This window comes from Nannobrachium achirus (assembly GCF_963921795.1).
Source record: "Nannobrachium achirus genome assembly, chromosome: 12".
Lineage (NCBI taxonomy): Eukaryota > Metazoa > Chordata > Actinopteri > Myctophiformes > Myctophidae > Nannobrachium > Nannobrachium achirus.
Window position 1 is genome coordinate 61147083 of NC_137832.1, and position 20573 is coordinate 61167655.

At 41.3% G+C, this 20573-nt stretch overlaps 1 protein-coding gene across 3 annotated transcripts in view; it reads left to right on the plus strand.

Annotated features, from left to right (window-relative positions):
- The window catches only part of LOC308296399 (glutamate receptor ionotropic, NMDA 1-like), an 82849-nt gene extending 64162 nt beyond the window's left edge, over positions 1 to 18687 (plus strand). For 2 of the 3 annotated variants that reach the window (XM_080739674.1, XM_080739672.1), the window contains 2 exons: positions 5840 to 12889; positions 14371 to 18687. In XM_080739674.1, coding sequence (XP_080595800.1) covers positions 5840 to 5905 — 66 coding nt within the window. In that variant the 3' untranslated portion in view covers positions 5906 to 12889; positions 14371 to 18687. The remainder of the gene's footprint in view (positions 1 to 5839; positions 12890 to 14370) is intronic. The other variant, XM_080739673.1, reaches the window with a different exon arrangement.
- The last annotated feature ends 1886 nt before the right edge of the window (positions 18688 to 20573 follow it).

Below are 20573 nucleotides of genomic sequence, written 5' to 3' on the forward strand. Positions count from 1 at the left end.
CAAGTGAAAGGAGAACGACATGGTGTGATTTTGTAAATATCCATCTCGGTGTCCGTCTGCCAACTAAAGTGATGTAACTGTAGCGCAAAAGATGGGTGCATTATTCACAATATACCAGACATAAGCAGGTGAGGAAAACCTCAACAACACTGCACCTCAGAAAATGTCAGTTTGCCCGTGTGCGAATATTCGAATATCAAAGTCACTATTCGACATTTTTTTTTTTTTCTTTTATTTTATTTTTTTCCTCTTTTTTAAAACAAAATATTATTTCTTCATGGTTTATGTTAATGCTCTATACTGATGTCATGCGTCACGTTTCGTCTCCCGGAACTACCGGTAATTACCAGTGGGAAAAACAGCGGCCAGCCGGCAAACTCAATTTCATGATGGTGGAAGAGCCAGCTAACGCAATGTCACTACTAGACCGAAAATTGCTCGTTTTTATTGGATGAAAATATATATATATATTTCCTGTCGAGTATTAGACTATTCGAATACTTTGAGGTCGAATAATTCGAATACTAAAAATCACTATTCGTGAATGCCCTACCGTGTGCTGCAGGCCACATGCCAGTGTGTCTGCCCCAAATTACACTATACTGGTACAGTACTATACAACTATACGGGTACATGACATTATACATTACACTATACTGGTACAGTACTATACAACTATACGGGTACATGACATTATACATTACACTATACTGGTACAGTACTATACAACTATACGGGTACATGACATTATACATTACACCAGTGGAGGACAGTGTACTCAACGCCAGTAGTTGATTCAAACTATAGATGCTACTATTTCTCAACTTACAAGTAAATATTTGTCAGTTCAAATTGTACACAAGTACAAATTGTAGGCTATTAAAAGTACAAATGACGAAAGTAAATGTTCTATTTAATATCAATGCATTGCTGTATTGAAATTTAGACACTTTTCGAGACATTTTCCAAAGATATAAATACTAGTGTAAATAGCAGATCTACAAGCCCACGGTATTGTAGTAAAAAAGGTACAGATACTCAAAACATTTACTTAAGTGCAGTACTCAAGTAAATGTACTTCATTACTGACTGTCGACCATTGCATCACACAATACATATCGTTGCTGTCGGGCAGAACCCTCTTATCTCCATATTTTGACTTTTTTTAGTTTTTTAGTTTTTCGTAAATAATGCCCTTCATTGATCATACTATACAGCAGTGGTGCTCAACCTGTTGGTCGGGACCCCCAGGGGATCCCCAAGTTATTTTGGGGGGTCCCCAGATGATTAACTTAATGTGCAACATTGTTTTCTCACTCAACAGTAAACTAACCAACAAATGGTTTAAGTGTTATAGAGGGTATCTGCACATTTCTAAATTGACAATTTGAGGAATTTTTAATACCTCTAAAATTACAAATTAAATATTTGTGAAAATAGCAGATAATGAGCATGTAGATCTGCTATTTTCACAATAGAAACATACAAAATGTAATGCCTCAACTCTTAGTGCTTGTCAGGGTCCCCAGTTAAAATATGATTCTTTTGGGGGTCGCGGACCTGAAAAGGTTGAGAACCGCTGCTCAGTGTCACACAACAAAGTAGCAGATCTACAAGTTTGCGACGCGTTTTGAGCCTGTAGATCTGCTACTTTTGCTATTTTCACATTTTGAATCCTGAAAAGTAACAGTTTTGGACATATGAGGTTTGCAGCCGACAGTGAGAGGACATTCTGGCTCTGCCTGTGTTATCAGACCCATGCAGGGACGTGCTGGCCATTGGGAAAAGTGGGACAATTCCCGAACGGCCGGTTCATTCCCGGCCGGTCCAGGCCGGCCATTAGAAAAAAATAATAATAATAAAATGTCGGCCTTCATTCCATTTTGGGGGCTGGGAGGCCAACAAAGTAAATTGTCGCTGTCGGGCAGAAACCTCATATCTCCAAGTTTCAAATGTATACATTTTTTCGCAAAGCAAAGCCCTGCTTCATCATACAAGGCTGTTGCACAAAAGTAGTGAAAACTGCAGATCTACAAGCACAGAACGCCTCGCACCGCGAGGCGTTGTGTGCTTGTAGATCGGCTGTTTTCACTAGTTTAAATCATTTTTAAAAATGATAAATACAAATCAAACGGTTTTGGACATACAAGGTTTCCACCCGACAACGACGAAATATAACTCATGTAATTGGCCCACTGGCTTGTCACTTTGTCACAAATCTTAGATCTCTCTCTATAGCGCGCAATGAGGGCCTCTCCAACTCTTTTTCCCGGGCTGAATCAGGGGCCCAGCATGTCCCTGTTGCCTGTGTTATCAGACCCATGCATCTCAAACGGGGTTCGCAGCGCCCTTGGTTCCCATTCGAGTAGAGGTGGAAAATACTTGTGTAAAAGTACTCAAGTAATTACTCAAGAGTAGTTTTTTTTGAGGATCTGTACCTTTAAAGTAATTTTTAAATGCTCTACTTTTACTCTTACTTTTGAGTAATTTAAATGGTAAATACTTGTACTTCGTTACTTTTCATTTGGACAATGAGTAAGAGTAATTTAAATTCAGTAACATTCTGTGAAAGCAATCGACTGCTGGTTTCCAGCAGTATTGTTTAAGTAAACGATTACTTTCACTGTTATTGATTGATTTATTTTATTATATTATATTATATTTTATTTATTATTTTATGTTGTTTCCAATATCTGTGGCATTTGATTTTTGTGTATTGTTTACATACAGTTTACAACTTATTACTTTCACTGTTATTTATTTATTATTTTATTATTATATTTTATATATTTTATTTTATGTCCTTTTTACTCAAAGATAGGTTGAGCTTAAATAGGCTACTTTTTACTCTTACTTTTGAATAATTTTCTGGACTAGTATGTTTACTCTCACGAAAAGTAACAATACTCTTACTTTGAGTAGGATTTTTCAGTACTCTTTCCACCTCTACATTCGAGTCACGTGCACCATTCAGACCCCCTGCAAACGCATGAGTTATGCTGCTAAAATGATTAGAAGGAACCACACACTGCTCCCATCTGTACCGTCGCTCCCCTGTGGTGGACATTTTGTTTCTCCTCCTCCTCAGTAAGCACTAACCAAGGTCTTCACAAAGACATCTTCGCGAAATGGCCACCGTTTACTACGGCAGCCGTGGGTGAGCGAGGCAGGGCATCGATCCGCACGAGTTTGAAGTCGGGCTTCAAGCTTCAGATTCAGAATGGTGGAAAAGGGTTAAGGTTAGGGTTAGGGTTAGGTACTGTAGGCTAAATTAGATTTTATCATACTAATATCATACTTTCTGAGGCCGATGGATGGATGGATGGATGGATGGATGCATGGATGGATGGATGGATGGATGGATACAGACAGATAGATAGATATCCGTTGTTTCCTGTTGAGATTGGCACATTTCACCCAGACTTTTTCATCTCACTCATGTCACTTTGTCTGCTGACCTCACTCAGCAACGAAATAAAACAGAAAATAAACAAAAATAAAACAATTCACAGGAGGCGAGCAGCGATCACCCCATGATGTGCACTGCAATGTCGTTTCAAATGCACTACATTGCAGGCACTTTTTGAGAGTGAAAAAATAAGAAGACAAGTGTGACATGTGTGATCTGGGCAGCTTGCCCCAGGAAATGTGCCAAGCTCAATAGGGAACAACGATAGACAGACAGACAGACAGACAGACAGACAGACAGACAGACAGACAGACAGACAGACAGACAGACAGACAGACAGACAGACAGACAGACAGACAGAGTGCATATAGGTTGACTGTCCTCAGGTGTTCATCTCTTAGTGACATCATCACCAGGTTAAAGACATCATCAGAGAGGTGCTGTTGGGTGATCAGCCTCCGGTCGCCACGGTGACAACACCAGCTCACACACAGCACATCACTGCTGGGTGAGCTGGTTACTATGGCAACAGCAGCTCCGCACAGAGCCAGAGAGGAGGTCAGCTGTGATAAGAACTTCCACTCATACAGTACACATACCGCCACTGTCGGGGGGAAAGCTTGTATGTCCAAAACTGTTCCTTTTTTTAAAATATTATTACAGAGTGTATAATAGACACTATTGATGAAAGTCCAGAAGGACCCAAACCTCTGTCAAATTGAATAAAAACTGATGCTGCTGGGCAATGTTGGAAAAAGTATGTTACTTAAGTAAAAGTATCAATACTGCAATGTAGAAATACTCTGTTAGGGTGCCCTCACACCAAAATACCTATGAGAGTGGAATCTGCATTCCGCCAATGCATTTCAATGAGAAGGGAGCGTTTTTTGCAGAAATCCTCTGCTGGCATGAAACCGCTTCACTCTCATTGAAATGCATTGGCGGAACGCGGATTCCACTCTCATAGGTATTTTGGTCTGTGGGCACCCTTACAAGCAGAAGTCCGGAATTCAAAATGTACTTGAGTATTGGTATCAACATGTACTTAAAGTACAAAAGTAGAAAGTACTCATTATGCAGAATGTCCCATTTCACAAGTTCAAATGTATAAAAAATCTTCGAGAAGTGGCAGATCTACAAGCTCCCAATGCGTCGTGATGCGACGCATATGAGCTTGTAGATCGGCTATTTTCATGCACATTTTGTCATAATAATCAAAAATCTACAAAGTAACTAACGTTTTCAAATAATTGTAGTGGAGTAGAAGTAAAAGTATTTGAAATTGGAAATACTCAAGTAAATATAAATACCTCAAAATTGTACTTAAGTACAGTACTTAGGTAAATGTACTTAGTTACTTTACACCACTGCTGCTGAGCAAGAGCAGTGTGCAAAGATCTTTTTTTCATGACAGCCTCAGTTGTCACTTTCCAACGCACCTGCATCTGGATAGACACATTACATATTTCCTTTGCATAGATATACAGTAGATTATCAATATGTCTCTGCTGCCTGTCGGGCAGAAACCAGCTAACTCCAAAATGTTCATGTTTCAGGAAATGAAAAAACCTCCAGCTCAAGTGGAGTTAGGAGGTTTTGGCCGAAGCGCTTTTTAATACTTTTCATTTAACCAACACACAGACAGGGTGATGGTTGGGTGTTCAACACAGCACTGATTTATTGAGAAAAATAAAAAACAGAGCTAAACAGGTGGAGTTAGCTGGTTTGGCAGACCGTTTGAGGATCCTGAGATCCCATGGGTTTTTGTCTGAAGCTCTTTTTAATACTTTTCATTGGTTCAATATTTTTGAGCGGTGCTAACCGCTCCTACGGTACATCTACGTACATGTCAGTGGTGTCTGTCGGTATGGCCACGGGACAAACAGACACTTAAAGAAACTAACTCATGAATAAGCACCCCTCACTTCACACTGGTTGTGTTTTTTTTTAACCAACACATAGACGTAAAGGGTGTTCAATAGTACTGATTTATGAAAATCTACAACCTGAAAAATGTAGTGTGAAGTATGAAATTAAGTAGTAGGGCATTCATTTAAGAAAACATAAAAATGTGGAGATAGTGAAGAGATTCTATGGTGACATGGTTCGGTATTAGACAGACAACATGTGATGTGGTTCAGTGGCCATTTTAGGTTCACCAGTCAAATAATGAATATACAAATAACTCAGTTTGGCTCAAGGCAAAACACACAGACAGTCCTTGACCTTGGCTCTCTCTCTCTCTCTCTCTCTCTCTCTCTCTCTCTCTCTCTCTTTCTCTCCAGTGTTAGTTTTACTTCCACCACTCGGAGTCTGAGCTTGGTTTGGCCCTGCTACACGTGGGGGGGAGGGGTATTAAGAGGATGATGATGAAGATTATGTCATTCTGTGTTGATGTGTGTGTATTTCCCCTCTCCATCTCTTCCGCAGCCCTACCCCACTGACATCACCGGGCAGCTCAACCTATCAGATCCATCCGTCAGCACCGTGGTGTGAGTGAGAACGGGAGACGGGTGGATGGATGCAAAGAGCGAGAGAAGAAAGAAACGATGGAGAGACTCTGGGGAGGAAAGAGAGAGACAGAGAGAGGATTTTGAGCCAGGTTCGCTGGTTCCATTGCTGCTAGATTCCTGAGCCACACAAACAAAAGTACACACACACACACACACATTATGGAAACACACACACGCGCGCACATGCACGCATACGCACACACGCACACGCACACACACACACAAGCACACACACACGCACACGCAAACACACACACACACACACACACACACACACACACACACACACACACATACACACACACACACACACACACACACACACACACACACACACACACACACACACAAAGCTGTAATCTGTCTCTCTGGCTGACAGTCTGTCAGTTTTAATATTCTTTTTCTAATCTCTGCTTTTTTGTTTAAATAACTTTATTATTCTCTCCGTCGATCTACATCACATCGTCCACAGCATGCAGCCATGGGCTCATGCATCCCATGACGATGATCGTACATTTGTAGATCAGATGTTGTGATGTCAGTCTATTTACTACCTCTACACTACGCCCTGAATCTGACGTCCAATCAAACGTCCCTGTCCGCTCCACCATAGACGGACAAGCAGGAAGGAATCAGTTGCCGGTAACTATAGCCACAATACCACGGGAAGCGTAGTTCTAAATTGGACTCGCAGCTGTGATTGACTTTGGCCATACACAAAAGCAGTAATCTGCTTGAGGATGTTCTTTACTGTGGGGGTTACCATGGCGATGCTATGGCATATAGAGTACTGTCAGCTGTAATGTACAGTACCACCATCACAGTGAAGAATGACCTTAATGCCATGTAATCACCAACACACACACACACACACACACACACACACACACACACACACACACACACACACACTGATTAAGAAAAGAAATACCAATAGAAACCAGTCATTTACTCCCTGGTATGCCACGAGAGTTGGCATTGTCTTTTCAAGCATTAAAGCACAGCTTGTTGTGTTTAATGGGAATGCACATCAAAGTGTGTGTTGACTCTGAACAAGGCATTTGGAGTCGGGAGGTGTGTGTTTGTGTGTTGTCAACTTGTCTGTGTTTGCATCCACGACCACATACTGTACATACTGTATGCCTCCTCGGTTTCCCCTCGGTCAGGTGGACTCAGGGGGCATTAGAGGTCGTGCAGTTAAAGGGATATTTCACTCTCAAAAAAACCTTTGGTATTTTACCGTCTAATCAGGCTTTTATGAACACCCTGAACAGATTTTAATTTGCTTGATTCAATATTTAGATATTTGATGTAAATCCTCCTCCAGGGCTTCTCCCCATACACACCCATTGTAACTTCAAACTCCATTTTAACCATGATAGATTCATTAAAAACACCCATTATTTTGCTGGTGACTCATACTACCCTCCTAATACGTGAGCAGGCAGTGTTTTTTTCGATTATTGTATTTATTTATTTTTAATTTCCCAAATAATTATTACAAATAAATTAAGAAGTTTATTGAAAAAACATGGCCTGATCACGTATTAGAAGGGTAGTACGAGTCACCAGAAAAAAATAATGGGTGTTTTTAATGAATCTATCAGGGTTAAAATGGAGTTTGAAATTACAATGGGTGTGTATGGGGAGAGGCCCTGGGCCTGGAGGGCCTGGTAACATTTACATCAAATATCTAAATACTGAATGAAGCAAATTAAAATCTAAATCAAAATCAAAAGTTTGTTTGAAAGTGAAATATCCCTTTTACGGATGTGACTTAGGAGAAAACAGACTATGTTATATTATCATATAATATATTTATGTACATTATTTGAGTAAAATCTGGAAGTATAGGCTATAATGTAACTGATTCCACTCTCTGCTCAGAGCCTCCAGATCACAGTAGTAGTCTAACGATCTAGTTTAGTTGGTCTGTTCTAGTTTAATTAGTCTAATAATCTTTGTCTAGCTTGTCTAATAAACTAGTTTAGTTTAACATCACCTCATGCTTTCATCCAATATACAGCTATAGGCATCTACTGCTAACATGTTGAAAAAACACTGTATAGCCGTGAGTCACTAAAGCAATAATAAGCGAGAGGCCGTGGTTCATTGTGATTATACTGTACAACGGCTACGGGTGCTATTGGCGCCACCAAGCAGAGTGCCTTACATGGGGACTGGCCGTTGTTTCCACGGTCCATTATCCTGATTACAAACGTCCACTGCTGTGAAAGCTGAATAATGTGCCGTCAAACCAACGGCAAGACACCCCTCAAACACCCATAGCCGTTGTATAATACATAATGCCACAACCTTGAGTGTATTATAGCTTTTATAACACTGTTCTCAGCAATTAGCAACCAGATTCTTTCATAATTTTTTTAACCAAAACATTGTTGCTAACCAAAATCTTTCACGCGCACTGTAGCAGTGAGTTAATGTGATTATTCATGAAAACTTCTAGTGCTCCAGTTCTTTGTAATAATAGACGTCATTTTAATACTTCTGTGTAAAGATTCATGTTATCTGTTTAGCACCCAGGTCACTGCCAACACTGTACAGTAATAACGTTGTTAGCTATCCACTATGAATACTCAGACTTCTATCTTAAAATCCAACGCTACCATGCAGTATTCATCAAAGAAATGTATTAACCAACATTGACTCATAGCTACTGTAGATGATGATTTGTTGTATTCTCTGTTTATTCCAAGGCCGCTTCCAGTGCGTCTTAACGTTAATTAAGTGATTTTCAAGCATGGCTATTGCTAGTGTACCCCAGCTAACCGCTGTACCGCTCTTCTACAGTGTTGTAAATGGCGATGTTCATGTTGTGGTGCATTGTTCTGACGCTGTGAGAGACGTGCAGCATCACACAGAGTTCAGCAAGCCTGTCTTACGAAATCTAAGACTCACCGTAAAGACCATAATACTGTACATGCAACACATCTGGTTGACGTGCCAATAGTCCAACGGCCCATTGTTCCGAAGTACCCAATGGTTCCACAACGCGCATTATAACTAAGCCTAACCCCTAACCTCACATTAGCCAAACGTTATGCGGACCATTGGGATTTCGGCATAATGGGCCGTCGGACTCATGGGCAGCCCCTCACATCCGATTGGTGTCAATGTGCATTTACATATCATCATTGTCAGGTGGAAACCTTGTATGTCCATTGTTAGGCATTACAGTGTGCTTGTAGATCTGCTATTTTCACTACTTTTGTGCAACACTTTTGTATGATGAAGTAGGGCTACTAGGGCTTTAATTTACGGGAAAAAAAGAAAAAAAAACATCATAACAAATTTGAAACTTGGAGATACGAGGTTTCTGCCTGACAGTGACTATGTGTATCCCTGTTCACAACAGCCATACTGATACCAACTGGTATAATTCACGTACAGTAGCCTATCTGTATATCGTCGTTGTCGGGTGGAAACCTTGTATGTCCAAAACCGTTGGTTTTGTATTCATTATTTTAAAAGTGATTTAAGATAGTGAAAATAGACGATCTACAAGCTTGTAGATCGGCTATTTTCACTAGTCTTGTGCGACAGTCTTGTATGATGAAGCAAGACCTTGCTTTACTATAGAACGTACAAATTGAAACTTGGAGATACAAGCTTAGGTTTCTGCCCGACGGTGGCAATATCTATCTATGAAGTCTTATTTCCAGGTTAACCTAACTCTGTGTGCTGCATGGCTCTGGTATCTTATTGTTTCCTCCACGTTGTATTATGTCTGAGGCGCCAGCCATTCTTTATAACCTACGTTAGCATAAAATCTATTCCTAGACGAGTAGACCTAATTGAACCTCAATACATCTAATTGTACTTAATTGATCATCTATGATTGATTGGCTGGTGTTGGTGCTACAATGACATCATGTCACCCTTTGTAGAGTACAACAGATAATGACTTCACTTGGCACCAAAACCAGACAATAAACAGCTGACCAGTCCAGTACCCTGCTACAGGCTTGTCAGGCTTCACACACAAGGTTACTTTCTAAATGTATTAGAAGAAGAAGAAGAAAAAACAAAACAAAAAACGCAGCATCTAAGAAGTCTGGGTGACCATGTGTCTCATAGTGGGAGTTATATCAATATTTAGTCATAAGTATACAGAGCTCAAGGGCAACTAAAGGTAGTTGACACTTAACATAGTTAAATATTAACTAAGCTAACATACTGTAGACGAGAGATGTTCAATAACACAGGGGTTTGTTTGAACAAAAACATCCCATTTACTCAGTATAAGGGCCTGTTGCTTTATAATATATTTACATATGAAATAGTTCTAATATAGTTACACATAATAATATAGTTACTGACAGTGTTTTAATATAAGACTTTATCTTAATGATGTCACTACGATGGTTCTATTGTGCGGTCACATATTGACTATTGTGGCAACATTCATTCTGTGATGTGTTTCCTGCAGGATGTTGTCTTGTTGCCTTGGTTACTGAATAATTTGGGCCTGACATGCACACGCACGGCACGCACTCACTCACTCACGCACTCACTCACTCACGCAAACACACGCACACACATACACACCAGTGTCATATGCGTCATATTGTTGTGAAGTGGTTTCGCTGTGCGTGAATGTTTAAAATATTTGTATTTTTTTTTTTTTATTATTATTTTTTTTACTGTGGTTTACTTACTGTTCTATGACGTCATCTGTTTTTATTGTAGATGAGATTAGCTGCTTGTATTTCATTAAGCTTTATTTAGACTGAGGTACATTCTACCTTCAGATAGACTAATACCGCTACCGCAATATCCTACAGTATACTTTATGTTTCTGTTCAAGGAAATTATATTGTTGATATATATGTCTGAGATGTTTAGAGTTTAGCTGGCTAGAAAATTGAGAAACTGTTTGGCTGCCAGCCAAGCAGGGGTGGAAAAATGAAGCCGTATTGGTGGTGACTGGCGCTGAAAGATGTCGTGATCATGATCACAGGTGCAGAACGTTACTTGAATGGAAAGGGTAGTGCAGGGATACAGAATCATCACTGACTGAGGAAGGAACACTTTAAAACAGAAGAACCATCACTGCAAAATAAAACCTAAACCAGAACCGCTGAAAAACACCTTTTAGGAAAGAACCATCACTGAAAGCCATTAAGACCAGAACCATTGAGGTTACTGTCCTCAGGATTCAGCTGAGAGAAATGTGAATCAGAAGCCCTATACCTTACAGTATTATTTATGTGTAGAGATAAACGCAGGCATATGCATATGGTGAGGTGACTGTACTGCAGTCTGTGATAATGGGACAGTCAATAGAGACATTTGACATTTAATTGATCAACCATTAGGCCTGTACAAATTATGTTTGTCTCATTATTTGACCTAAAGCCTGATTTAGTTGATTATTAAGCGTAACAGGTCGTATAGATCAATTGTGTGAATTCAAACGTTACGGCAGAAGGAATACAGGACTGGGGGAAAGTCTCATCTTTTCCCTTGATCCCCCTTGATCAGTTAGCTCTTTCACAGAGCTAACTGATCATTCTTGATATATAACACGATGTAAGCTCTGATATAAATACAACATTGGTGGTGTTTGTTAGATTGATGTTATTTATCTTTCTTCCAGGGCTGAGCTGTGGAACTGAGGCTATTAGTGGCAGGAATCTGCAGGTTGTTGTTGTGAAAAGTACAAAGGTCCTGTCAGTTAGACACTGAACAAACACAGAATGACGCAGAAACAAAACATAATGGAAAGGAATAATGGAAGGAAAACGGAACCAATCAAGAATAGGATATACATAGGACTCTAAGGTGATACTGGGGTTACTTTAGACCTCATAATAACGTATGTGACCACTGTGCTGTGTATTCTAATGTGACTTATAAAAAACGCAGAACATTTAGACTTCTGCCCCAAACGTTGTGAATAAATTACAGGGAGCTTAACCCGCTTTCAACCTGATGTCCCTGTTTTGGGCATGTCATTATATAGGTGGACATTTTCAAAGATTTTTTTTTTTTTTATAGCGGATATACAAACTCACAACGCATCGCCATCATGCGACATGTTGTGAGCTTGTAGATCGGGCCATATTTTGTGAAAATTGTTTGAAAATGTTTTCTCTTTTTCTTTCTTTCTTTTTTAACATATTTGGAAAGGTTTCCACGTCTTTTGAACGTTTTCCTAAAAGTGGTGCAATGTTCAGTTCAGTTTGTGGACGATCTTCCATGTTGTAAGAAGTGCACCTGAAGCCACTTGTATTATTGGAGATGTGTAGGGTCTCCATCGTGAACACTGTGTCCCACTGTCTGCTTGTCAATCACTAGCAAACACAGCTCTAATGGTGTGAATAATAATTATGATAATAACTATAATAATGATGATGATGATGATGATTATTTCACAATGAGTTACTCTGATAATCATTTGTAACAGAAGTTGTATTATTATTGTGCAAATAAAATATCTATGATACATATCAAACACTGATGAGATGGGATGCAACCTGTGCTTATTGGACTTATTGGTTATCGATGGCTGTTTACTGACGCGTCGGGACAGACACATTTGTGTCTCATACATACAGAACTCCTAATATGGTGTTGAATGTAAGAATCTTCAGAATATGTTTTGTCCAAAGGCATGCGGTTGTGGGTGCACGTGTGTGTGTGCGCGTGGGTGCATGTGCATGCGCGCGTGCGTGCGTGCGTGTGTGCGTGCGTGCGGCTGCATTAATTCTAGAACGGTAGCCATGGTAACCCAGCTAGAGAGCTCTTTGATCCCGTAGCCATCAGTGGGAGGAGCCATGTCTAAGTTTGTCTAGGTTTTTGCTCCACCTCCACGAGAAGATGAACCTATAAAAGAAAGGGGGGGGGGGGAAGAAGGTTAACTTCAGACAGACAGACAGACAGACAGACAGACAGACAGACAGACAGACAGACAGACAGACAGAACTGAAGACTGCTTTGTGAGGTAAGTGACTTGTTTCATTCATTATTTCATTATTAATTTCATCATTCTAGTCGTGTAATGACTCTCATGTCTGAACACAATAAGACAAATAAATCCTTCAAACTCCTCTCTTCCAATCTCCTCTCACTCTCTACTCCTCTCCTCTCTCTTCTCCTCTTCTCTCCTCTTGGTGGTTGTCACGGTAGCTTTGAAGTACTTGAGCCCGTTGCTTTGACTACCACTATTTATAGACGATGGGACCCAGCCCATAATCATCTCAAGAAGCAGGGAAACTCGGGAGGTTGTATTAATGCTGTGTAGACCAGGAATATATTATAGTATCAAACTGATTCTATTGGACTCATGCTAGTAGGCCTACTACTACTACTACTACTACTACTACAACAGTACTACTACTACTACTACTACTACTACTACTACTACTACTACTGCTGCTGCTGCTGCTGCTGCTACTAGTATTACGACTGTAGTATTAGTAGCTAGGCTACTAGTACTAGTACTACTCTGAAACAAACAGGTCTGATCCTGATATATCTAAATAATTCAATAAATACCAAAAGAAACATTACAATCAACCAATAGTAAGAAGTACAAGGTCAAGGAACATATCCTAGATCAGTACATTACTGGACCAGTCTGTAACAAGTCAACAGAGCAGGGATCATCATCGCCATGCTCCGTAACTCTGAGAGTGTACAAATGGAGTTATGGGGGCCCTTGCAAATAAAACGTTTGAGAACCAATGGTACCAGTGGACTCCTATGTGCCATATGTGTCAGTAAGTCAGTGTCATACATTCTGAAGAAAACCTGGAGACTTGACATGTGATTGGGTATTATGATCAAAATATAAGAACAGTATAATGTTCTATTTATCACGGACACATTTGTCCGTGTACAGACATATGTTATTGATGACCCCACACCACTATAGTTACAGATGATTTTAATTTAAATGTTAGTAATTCCACACATACTGTATGTATACTGTAATAATTTGATGACCAGAAGAGGTTCTGGTTCCCAAGACACAAAGAGCCTGCTTTGTTCCCTATGGAGACACAAAGAGCCTCCTCAAATTATTGGCTTAGTAATGCAACAAAAACTAAAAAATATCCATGAATTCAAATCTCCATATAGGAAAAGAACATTTTGGGGGTGAACTAACCCATTAATCTGCCTCATGGTGGCACATGTATGTAGGTTTTACACACCTGAATTATGATAATGTTAATCTAACATGATGTATCTTCATACCTGCTACTAATACTTCACATGATATTATGTCTTTTGATTATTTGACTTGTCTCTATCCTGTGTTTTTCTTTTCTCTCCTGATCTTATTCTATCTCTCTATCCCTATCTCTCTCTCCCTTCTCACGGAAACAACAAAACAACGGAGCATAAACAATGACTCTGATTCTAATACAAATGACTGATTTAAAAACAATTGTATTATTTATTGTTCCTGATTATCCGCAGATAGCAGAGCAGAGGAGAGGATGACCGTGATCATGAGGATGATGACAAAGACATTGTAATCTGTTTCTCTGAAAAGGCACATTTCAACAGAACAATCTGTTTCAGAAGAAGATCTACTGGTGACCCTAACCCACACCAACCAGTCCAGCAGGGTTGTATTCAATTCTGGTGATGACCGCACTGATCAGTACAAAGTGTTGACCCAACCATAGGCCTATACATCAACTTACTGGTGGAGACCACACCAACCATAGGCCTATACAGGGTTGTGTTCAGCTCACTGATGACCACACCACCCAATATACAGGGTTCTTAAGCAATCTGGTTCGTTGCCGGAAGCAACAGCAACAGAAGAAGAGACCATTTTCATCTGACAGTGACCTCTAAACCTGCGTTTAAGATGACCAGATCAGACAGCAGAGCCTCTGAACCCACAGAACATTCTGGACTCAAACGCCTGTGTCTGTGGCTCCATCACTGCTCCTCCTCTCCTCCTCCTCCACCTCCTCTACCTCTACCTGCTCCTGTTGGTTCCTCTGGCCGTCAGTGTGAGTCTGCGGTGCGTTGGCGCCCCCTCCTGGTCGTGTTGGTGCTGTGCAGCGTGCTGGTGATGACATTGCTGCTGCTGTGGAACTACCACTGTCTCCTGGTCTCTCACATGTGCTCCCCCACCGAGGAGGACGAAGGCTGGGTCATGAACCACCTGTGGTCTCAGCATGGGGGGGAGGAGAACCCGCCAGAGACCCAGACGGACGGGAAGAATCCATGATAGGAGCAGGAATAATATGACCACCACACGCAGCTGTTAGATTCATTTGGACTGGTGGTTGAATGGAGGATTACAAACCTGTGGTATCAGTGGGGGGATCATGTCCTACTGGACTGGAGCATATGTGTCAATGTGTCATCATACCTCTATAGTCTACAGTAGAGTTCTCAAATTCTGCCCGAACCCGACCATACCCGAACCTGACCCGACATTTAGGGTAGGGTAGGGCCTAAAATGTATGCTAATTAGTCGGGCTGGGTAGGTCCCTGGGGTCATTGAAAAAATAAAATGTATTCTTTTTTATTTTATTACTATTATTCTGTGATTCTTTCCAAACCCAACCATACCTGACCCGACCCGACCCGACGTTTTCCGGCCAGGTATAGGGCCTAAAATGTATGCTAACTAGTCGGGCCGGGTAGGGCCTCGAGCCGGCCCAGTTAGGTCTCAGTTAGGGCCCAGTTAGGGCCGGGCCTTAATTTTCAGGCCCGTTGAGTCTACAGTGACTGGGATATGATATGAACTAAATATGTTAATTAAAAATATAATTATGTGAATGTTAAATGGTTAAATGTAAAACATAATCATTAAGTAAAGTTGTGTTAGTTTGTATTTTGTTTGTGTGGCATCATGAATGCCCTTCAAGCTTCATGGACTCAGACCAAGTCTCCTGCTTTTTTTAAAAAAAAGCACAATTGTCAGGAAGTGGAATTCAAATGGAAAGTGACATATAGGCCTATTGGTGGTATTTGTTTGTTACGATATAATATACAGTAATCATCCCCCTGTCTCTCCAGCTCTTCAAATACATTTTCCATTCCAGATAATAATTATATCAAATCAGGATATATAACTCATACAGGATAGGTGTAGAAAAGAGCCATACTGGACAGTCCTCCCCCTTGGCTCCACCCACCCCACCTGCATCAATCCCCACACCTGAACTCATTCACAAATTAGTTACCAGGTATACATGTCACGGTTTGTTAGAGAAACAGGACGGTCGAGAAACGGAGCACTCGTGGTGCCGCACGGGGCGGAACAAGCGGTCGCCCACAACAACGTCCTCCAGGCGGAGCCGCTCGATTGTCCACGACACTGCAAGCGGCGCGAAGGCCAGCGGACCTTGGTCCTGCTCTTCGCCCCCGAGCGCCGCAGGCGCGAGTGGCCGCGAAGAGCGGGTTACGAAGCCGTGGTGAATGCAATCGTTATATTTATGCCCAGGCCGTAAGGCCTGGGCAAGCCCACGATAAACGCTCATAGTAAGCTAATGGCTAAGCTAATGGCTAAGCTAATGGCTAAACACCGCCCAGCTAGGCTAGTAAATAAAGAAAGAGAGTCGCAAACGAGTGACGTCAGCGCCTGCACTAGTGAATGGCTGTCTATGGGCTGTCGTCGCCATCTGGTGGTGATTAGTGTGTGGTGAACGACAAAACAAGCGCTCTTACTCTTACCGTCCTGAGTTACCCAAACATACTGTAACATACATACAGCCTCTGCTCTACTCTCAGTTGTCATTTGGCAGAGGCAGAAGTAACATCAGAGGCTGCACTCAGACTGGAACGCACTGTGTTCATCAAAGTTCTGTGTTCAGTCAAAGTCTCTTCCAAAAAATAATACATTTCCCACAAAGCTTTGCGGACGTGGGCAGTTCCGCTTGAGGAGGAACCAGATATGGTATTTGGCCATGTAGTTCTTTTGGAGTTGTCATCGGGTGAAGGCAGAGTACCTTTTACTCAATACATTTTGAATTCCAGGCTTTTACTTGTAACAAAGTATTTGTATGTTTCAGTATGGATACTTTTATTTAAGCAATGAATTTGAGTATTTTTTCCACCACTGTATAAAGCTTACATTTTATTATGAATCATTTTATTATTAATCAATTGCATCTGTGTAGGCATCACTGTCACTATGTATGACATGCAAAGAAATATTTGTGATATTCATTGTTATTTTCAAATGTTTTACTGTGAAACACACTTAACTTTAATTTATTTATAATATTTTTCGTTCTGAAATGGAGGTTTCATGTCACTGCAGTGCAGACAAGCTCTGCTGCTGTGGATTACAAACTACAAGTGAACACAGCTGTGTGGGATTGCATCATGGCCTTTCTGCCCTATTGGTTGGCAGTTGAACCCTGCCCTTCTGTCTCATCAAGTGCAGCTTGCCTTGTCTGCCCTCTAATGCTTGCCTACAACAGTCCCTGTGCGTGTTGTGTGCTTGTGTGCTTGTGCTTAAGCAACCACAGGACTCTCACTAGACTTCAAACCATGTGACTTCCATCCGGAATGCATTGTGCTGTCTCTGCCCCCCGCTCCCCCCACACAACTCTCACTAGACTTTGTGCCTTTAGGTCTGTAGCCGGCCAGAGAGCCCTGAGTCCTATGAGTTATGCGTAACTGACAAAATAAAACATAACTTTATATCACAAATGGATCTCCTCTTCACACATCGTTATCGATGCCCCATATGGCGATGTTCACCACCTAAACCAGCCCTGATTCCTAGCCTTTCTTTCAATAGGCTACACAAGTGATGAAAGTGATGAAACAAGGCACGAGCAGACAAAATTGGAACTGGAACACTTTATGATCTTTATGGGGTTCTCTCCTGATTGGATGAGGCTATGCACAGCACAGCCATGTTGGAGAGAAGTTGTCTCCTCTCACTTCCTTCACAGGTGTTACCAATAATACTAATGTGGGCAGTCTGGGCACTGTTCCATTCTGGTCAAACAGAGGGTGATGACTGCTGATATTTTTCATGTTGTCTCACTGGAAACACTCTGCTACACCAGTGGGTCTCAAACCTCTGACCCTCATGGCTCCTTTGGGGTTCCGCATTTCCTCATAAAAGGTGTGTAAGAGTGTACAAATGGAACCAGATTTTGGCTCCAATATGGCTGCATAATAGCCTATTGCTATGCCGACCTCAAAATGTATTTTCAGTTCACTAAACAGCCGGATAGACTGACACTTGGTGGTGGACACGCAGCAATGATTAGGCCTACTGTAACAAAATATAGAGCTTTTCAATATAAAATATCACTTGCACCACCTTCAATGGCTGCTGAGTTCACAGATGTATGTATTAAATGTAGGCTAATATATAGTCATTTACCTGGTGGTAGTCATATATAGTCAAACACTGTCATCATTATAGTTGTGGTGAGGACTCTGCCATCCACTTGAGTTAGAAAACCATTGTTAAAACAATATATTTATAGTTAGTTATAGTGCTTGGTGTGGACTGCCCGTCTCTGTCTCTCTCTCTCTGTCTGTCTGTGTGTCTTCAGTCTGCCTCTTGCACTCCCATTCATTCTGTCTTTGTCTCTGTCTCTCTGTCCCATTCTGTCTTTGTCTCTGTCTCTCTGTCCCATTCTGTCTCTCAGTTCAATTTAAAATTCAAAGGAGCTCAGAAGAAAACATAGGTTTACATTGCCAAAGCAGAAGTGCATGGAACAAAACAATCAATACAAAAACAATGTATGTACAAAATACATATTGCATTATGGGAATTAAATAAAAGTGTAAATAGAGCTGTTTCATTGAAAATGTGCATTTTCTGTCAGAAATAGAAATACATCCATATAGGAAAGGTTGGCTTGGTATAAACATTTGAAAGTTGACAGCAGTCTCTTTCTCTCTCCCCCTCTCTCTCCCCCTCTGTCTCTGTCTGTTACTCTCTCTCTCTCTCTCTCTCTCTCTCTCTCTCTCTCTCTCTCTCTCTCTCTCTCTCTCTGTCTCTCTCACTCTCTCCCTCACTCCGTGTGTGTGTGTGTGTGTGTGTGTGTGTGTGTGTGTGTGTGTGTGTGTGTGTGTGTGTGTGTGTGTGTGTGGAGGTAGTTCCTCAGGAATGCAGCTCATGTTTCTTTCTAAACTCTACCAGCAGAAGAATGCCCATTTGTCCACAGGACGGACACACACGCACGCACGCACGCACGCACGCACGCACACACACACACACACACACACACACACACACACACACACACACACACACAATGACAATTGTTGTCAAAAGAGATCATCACATAAGAAGAAGAGAAGAATGATCAATAACAAATGTAGTTTACTGATCAATATACCACAACGAGACCACAACTATCTTCTTTGTTACCAAAACATCTGTCTGTCTGCCACCAACAATCACATTTCACGGATTAAGCTTTTCAGTCAAACTGTACATTTTGGTCTGAGAAATGTTTCCAGAAGGTTTTTGGAACTACTTTCCACTACTGTATTTCTATTGTTCTATTGTTGTTTTTTCAGTTCAGTCTGCATGGGTTTCATTGTCTCCACCAGCCGAAGGCTGAGGGAGAGTATGTTTTCCCCTCCGTCCGTCCGTCCGTCCGTCCGTCCGTCCGTCCGTCCGTGCGTCCGTGCGTGCGTCCGTGCGTCCTCGCAGTTTGTGAACAGCTAATCTCAGTCACCGTTGGCCCGATCGCTGCCAAACTGAGCACACACACTCCCTGGATGCCAATCTAGAACCTCTGCCCCACAATTTTCAAATCAGCCTCATGGTGGCGCTATAACAGGCCGATTTGTGTGGCCTGGTTGTTACCAGCTAATCTCTGGCGCCGTTGGCCCGATCGCTGCCAAACTGAGCACACACACTCCCTGGATGCTAATTCAGAACCTCTGCCCCACATTTTTTAAATCAGCCTCATGGTGGCGCTATAACAGGCCGATTTGTGTGGCCTGGTGGAGACCTGTGCTCGGAAGAGCACTGCTTCTAGTTAAACTTGTTTTGTTTTTGCAGAAATGGATTTCAGCTGTTAAAACTAAACTTATTCAACTTTGCAGCAAAACGTATAGCTCTATGGGTTGCTCTATAGGCAATAGAGTATGTGCATGCATAATGGGGTGGCAGAGGGGGCCTTTCACCCTCAGTTGCAAATCCTGCCCCCTCAGTTTAAGTTTTATATATTCACTGTTGGGCAGAAACCTTGTATCTCCGAGTTTCAAATTTCTACGTTTTATCGTAAAGTAAAGCCCTGCTTTATCTTCCAAGACTATAGCACAAAACTAGTGAAAATAGAAGATCTACAAGCACACAACGACTCGCGATGCGAGGCGTTGTGTGCTTGTAGATCGGCTATTTTCACTAGTTTAGATAATTTTTAAAATGATAAATACAAAACCAACGGTATTGGACATAGAAGGTTTCCACTCGACAACAACAAAAAATATATATTGTTTTAATATAGACCATTTTCAATTGCCCCCCTCAGTCATTTCATCCTGCAGCCGAGCCTGTTGTCATATTTAATATTTTACAATTCTGCCTTTGGATTAAACATTTTAATTTGATCACAACAAGTTTACAATAGAATGTGTCAGCGATCAACAGCATCAATTTGAAGATAAACTCTCACACTCAGCAGCGTTTGTGGTGTGTGTGTGTGCTCAGAATAAGTGTTTGGATG